Source organism: Euphorbia lathyris, chromosome 3 (genome assembly GCF_963576675.1).
Source record: "Euphorbia lathyris chromosome 3, ddEupLath1.1, whole genome shotgun sequence".
Classification (NCBI taxonomy): domain Eukaryota; kingdom Viridiplantae; phylum Streptophyta; class Magnoliopsida; order Malpighiales; family Euphorbiaceae; genus Euphorbia; species Euphorbia lathyris.
Window position 1 is genome coordinate 30228275 of NC_088912.1, and position 5371 is coordinate 30233645.

The 5371-nt window shown below is 32.5% G+C and overlaps 1 protein-coding gene across 1 annotated transcript; it reads left to right on the top strand.

Annotated features, from left to right (window-relative positions):
• Nucleotides 1-1331: 1331 nt before the first annotated feature.
• Nucleotides 1332-4989, top strand: LOC136223377 (uncharacterized). The gene is made up of 7 exons (XM_066011331.1): nucleotides 1332-1662; nucleotides 3606-3677; nucleotides 3764-3831; nucleotides 4017-4164; nucleotides 4259-4342; nucleotides 4424-4516; nucleotides 4610-4989. The coding sequence occupies exons 1-7, from the start codon at nucleotides 1423-1425 to the stop codon at nucleotides 4613-4615; spliced, it is 711 nt and encodes a 236-aa protein (XP_065867403.1). The 5' UTR covers nucleotides 1332-1422; the 3' UTR covers nucleotides 4616-4989.
• The last annotated feature ends 382 nt before the right edge of the window (nucleotides 4990-5371 follow it).

A 5371-nucleotide genomic window follows, 5' to 3' on the forward strand; every position in this document is an offset into this window, starting at 1 on the left:
TTCAAGATTGCAAGGAGATTCTTGCGGTTTAGAAGGATTTTTCAGTTTCCTATGTTCCTTGATTAGCGACGGAGTTGCTCACTTAATTACTAGGCAAGCTCATTCCAACGCTAATGACTTTATATCAGATGTAATGACATTTTAGTTAACTGATGTTATTTTGCAGGATGAACATTCATGTCCTATTTAATTGAAAGTTTGGTTTTGCTAAAAAAAAATATATTCAATATTTATTTGTCAAATTTGAGACTCAATATGAATAAATTTCATTGTTAATCATTATCGAGGTAGTTAGTTTGCTTCCACTTTAAAAATAAGAAGGTACTTGAACTTTTTTAATTAAAATAAAAGAATATTTATTTAATTTTAGGAAAAATATAAAATAAATAGTGATTTTATATATTTGGAAAATATTAATATGGTGTAAAGTTTGTAAATTCTTCAAAGGTAAATTTATATTTTTTTATTAAAATTATTCAAATTTATGTACATGATAAGAATAATTCTTATCATAATGTTATGAATGATTAGACATTAAATTTAAATTAAAAATAAAAAAATATATTGTTTTTCTTTACTATTTAGATAAATTTTTTAAAAATATTTCATAAAATTTGTAAAATATTAATGTTTAATTTTATTATTAAATTAAAAAAAAATATATGAATTTTCTTTTTCAAAACTAACTTATATGAAATTGGTATAAAATAAGAAACAAAATATATATTTAAAATTGCTTTTGACTAGTAATATTAGAAATAAATTTATAAAATTTTAAACGTTAATAATAAATTTATTTAAGACTATAAATATTAAGTGTATTTTTATACATTATCCAAATATATTTAAAATTGTTCTATCATATGCTACTACTACTTCTATTAAATGTTGTAGTCCATTGATTACTTACTCTTTCCTTTTCTTTTTTTATCCGAACAAGTTTAAATTTCTTTTGAGGCATAGAAATTTTAATTAAAAAATATCCTTTTGATTTTATTTGTCTAAAATTAAAATTGCCTTGATAATTTAATTCTTGATTATATAAAGTTTTGTTTTTATATTGTGCAAGCAAATATATTTTATTATTTTTTGTTTTTTTTGAAGTAATATATTTTAGTATTTTGTTAACTTGAGCAGTTCACCTGACACATAGTACAAAATGGCTGTTACTTACACAGTCAGAAAATAGTAATTAAACTCTGACCCAAAGGGTAATTTGGTCAATAAAAAATAGATGAGAATTGACAGGTCCATTCGTAAATTCCGCCCACCCCCACCCCCCAACAAAAGCAAAGCTTCCACCTTTTTATAATCCCCCCCACTCCCCCCACTCCACTCTCTCTCTCTCCTCTGTCTCCTCCTCCTCCACTTCAACTAGAGAGAGAAACTTTAAATATCTATACTACAGTAGAAACATCAACAATGGTGGACGATTTCATGGTCTGCATAGACAGAATCATAGCTTCTGCTTGCTTTGAAAGAGAAAGAGATTCAAAACTTAAGCAAGACAGTGTTATTACTGTAAATACTAATGGAGATGATGAAGATGAAGAAGACGGCTCTTCTTCTTCTTTTAGAGAAATGGTTGAATGTAGAATTTGTCAGGAAGAAGATCAACTTCCTTCAATGGAAGCTCCTTGTGCTTGTAATGGCACCCTTAAGGTCAAGTTCTTTTCTTTTCTGGATTTTCATTAAAACCCCCTTCATTTTTCAAACTAATTTTTATGGGTTTTGATTGATTCCTCTAAAAAAAGTTGTGTATTTGTTGTATTTGGATTAGTTGATTTTCCCTATGCGGTTATGTCAAAGTGCAGCGTTTTGTCATTTTCTGTGTAGAATTACTTTGGCAACTTTCCAAGTTTTAACCTTTATGTGTAACAGCCTATAATCCTGTAGATATTTTCCTCTTTATGTGAGATTGAATTCAGGATAACTGAGATTTTTCAATTTGGTCACATGGAATTGGTTTGATTTATATTAAACTATTGGTGTATAATATATAGTTTTGGATTGAATAATTATGTGGGGGTAGGTGTGTGCATTTATTGCCTTATTTGGTATGCTTGTGCTGTATATTTTCAGTGTTTGACTTTTCTTCTTAGGAGTGTCATACATGTGATGGAGTGATTTTCTGGCCTTTGGTTGTTTAAGAGGGTAGAAAAGCAATGGAAAATATGTGGCAATAAATGTTGTGCAGGTTCAGTTCAGTTGATAAGAGGGTAGAAAACAAGGATATTGCTTTATTTAGGTCAAACAATTGGGATTTCCTTCTCTACATTTGAACAATTTGAGTTCTAATTTGAAGTTTGAACCACCATTAAATGGTCATACATTCATTTTATGGTCTAAAGCTTCTTTGTCATATAAATGTTGACTAATGGAATGAATATGATCTCTGCAAATTCATTTGGTTGAACAAGGAAATTACATTGTTTGAATAATTGATTCCCATTTTGATTATTGGGCTATTAGGTAGCATTTGAGGCAATGTTGACTTAGTGACTGTTTGGTGTTTTTTTTTTTTTTACTCTAAACAATAAATATAAAATGTTCGATTTCCCACTCCGTCAAAATTTAGCCCTCATTGGTAGGTAATATATAAATTTCACTGTAAATCCTCATCGAGGTAGTGGTTCGCCATGACCTTAGAAGTAGATAGACCTACCCTTGCTTAAACTTTATATAACAAAAAAAAAAGGAAGCATAATCAACTAACATCTACCAAGTACAACAAACCGTTAGCAAGAGGTGAACCAAACAAGCTATTAATATTTTTTCTTAACGGGCACACACGACCCTCTCTTTGAACTCTGATTAAGTGGAGGAGATAGCATTCAAGTTTTTAAATAAATATGACGGATGATTTCATGATGACTTCGCTATTTTCGTGTTTTTGGACCCTAACTCATCTTTTCGCCGTGAGATCTGTCGCCGTTTGGTCAAATTCATTTGTTTAGGTTCCTATTTTTGGATGTATTACAGTTTATGAGGTTTGTTTTCCGAAGTTCTTTGTCGAATTTTGAAGGTTTTGATCGGTAATTGTGTGGGATTCAAGGATCCGAATGAAGTCTCTTTATTCCTGCTGCCTCAAACTCTCACCAATTCAATAAAACTTGAACTAGAATCTTCATGTTAGCCCTTCTGGATACCAATTTTCTATCATAAGCATTAGGCATTTTCGTTATCAAATCCTAATTTTTTCTCATTTACATGATTGTCGTGTGACTGAGAGGTCACGAGTTCGAGTCTTAGGAGCGGCCTCTTGCCAAAATATTGGCAGGGGAAGGCTTGCCCCAGTACACCCTTGTGGTGGGACCCCTCCCCGGACCCTCGCTTAAGCGGGGACGCGTAATGCACCGGGCCGCCCTTTACATGATTGTGATGGGTTCTGCTTTGAAACTTCTATCAATTCTTGCTCCATTTGTACCAAACATTTCTTTAGCATTGATGATGGTTTGTTCCAGTTCTAACTTATAGAGGTAGGATTCAAATAGTTATTCTATGTTATTATAGCCTTTTTCGGCATTCAATGATGCTAATTTTCGAGTATGATAACTTGAGCTACATTTAAATTTGATGCTGATATTTTGTTGGTCACTTTGTAGTTTGCTCATAGGAAGTGCATTCAAAGATGGTGCAATAAAAAGGGAGATGTCACCTGTGAAATCTGCAATCAGGTGACTACCATTTCATGTTAATTCATTTTCCAGCACCTAGATCATATGTTCATTGTTACGTAATTTATGTTCTTTTGGTTTCTCAGGTCTTCTCCCCCAATTATTCCGTTCCACCAGCACGAACCAATCCTGATGTTATGGCAATCGATATCAGGTAATTACTGGATTTTCATTTCCACGTATATGAATGTACACACACGCCTTTTAGCTTTCTTGACTCAGACACAATTGTCGAAAGTGTCAAAGTACATATGCATAATGCTTAGACTTTCTGTAAATTGTGCGCGTAGGATCAAAGCTATTCGAATGTTCTGATGTTTTTTGGTAACTTATAATCAGGCAAGCTTGGCGTCAACACATTGACCTACGCGATTCTCATCTCCTAGCCCTCGCAGCAGCCGAGCATCAGTTACTCCAATCAGATTATGATGACTTTGCTATTGCTAATACTAGCAGCATTGCGTGTCTTAGATCCGTTGCCTTAATTGTAAGCTACTCTTATGCAGCATTCTTCTTTAAGTCTTAACAGAACAATCAACATTCTTTCACCGATGACTAATTCCGGTTGTTGACATGAACAGTTGCTGGCACTTTTACTTGTTTCCCAAGCTCTACTTGTCACAAGAGATGCTATGATGGTGCAAGAACAGTCGTCCCTCTATAACGTAACTCTCTCTCCCCCTTTTCGATCTTTCTAGGAAGAGAAGATCATATATGCAATGCTGAACTTGTACATTTGAATGTAGTTTCAGATTTCGATTCTTCGATTTGCTGGCTTCTTATTGCCATGCTATGTCATGGCGCGGTCATGGTACATTGTGCAAACGCGAAGGAGACAGGTACCGGGTTCTGCATTGAACACAGCAAGCATTTTCTTCCCCAATTAGAAGTATAATACATATGAATGGTGTGTTAATCCTTTTTTCGTGTAGGGTTAAATCAAATGGGACATTGTTGATACCATCCTCGTCTCGAGCTGCATTCGTTTTGGCTTCAGAATCGGGCGGGCAAGCTGCATTGCCAGTCACGGTTTTTTGGCTGCAACATCGGTATGGAAAATCCTTTGAGAATTAGGTGCCTGAGAATCAAAAGAAAGTGTAAATGAGTTCTTCAGGCTGCTTCTTCTTTATTTTTCATAGGAGTGTAGTCTTGGTTATTGTAAGGTGCTAATCAAGTCTACATTTTCATTTTTTTTTAAGTTCCAACAGATTTTTCCTTTTATTTCAGTTTGTAAATTTATTTCCTCTATAGTCAAAATTTGGTCTCAATTGTTTTTTGAGAGTACAAAAATAAGCATTGTGATTTAATTTCATGTATTTGCAAAAAATATAAAGTACGTGGATTTAAAAGTTTGAAAGAAAAAATACTTGGGTTTAAAAGTTTAGAAACATGGGTGTGAATTTTTCACTATTTGCAAAAATAGATTTTTTCACACAAAAAAAAGGAAAAAAATGTTATTATATGTTAGGAGTACAATGAAATTGAAATATTGTTGAAATTTTTGTTAGTGAAAAAGTTTGTTTTTTATAGGCAAAAAAAAAAGAAGCATTATTAGGTCCCTGATCTTTTATTTTTTTGGTTCATTAAGCCCTTCATCTTTTATTTGAATACATTTCTGATTATTTATTTTTGGTCTCATTAAGTCATTAATGATTAAAAAAAAAGTAATTTTGAATATAAAATTTTGTTAACAG

Excerpts from the sequence above, each read along its gene's own strand:
- LOC136223377 (XM_066011331.1), top strand. The coding sequence starts at position 1,423 with ATGGTGGACGATTTCATGGTCTGCATAGACAGAATCATAGCTTCTGCT. Across the intron at positions 3,678-3,763 it reads CCTGTGAAATCTGCAATCAG|GTCTTCTCCCCCAATTATTC; the intron begins GTGACTACCATT and ends TTGGTTTCTCAG. Across the intron at positions 4,165-4,258 it reads TTAGATCCGTTGCCTTAATT|TTGCTGGCACTTTTACTTGT; the intron begins GTAAGCTACTCT and ends TGACATGAACAG.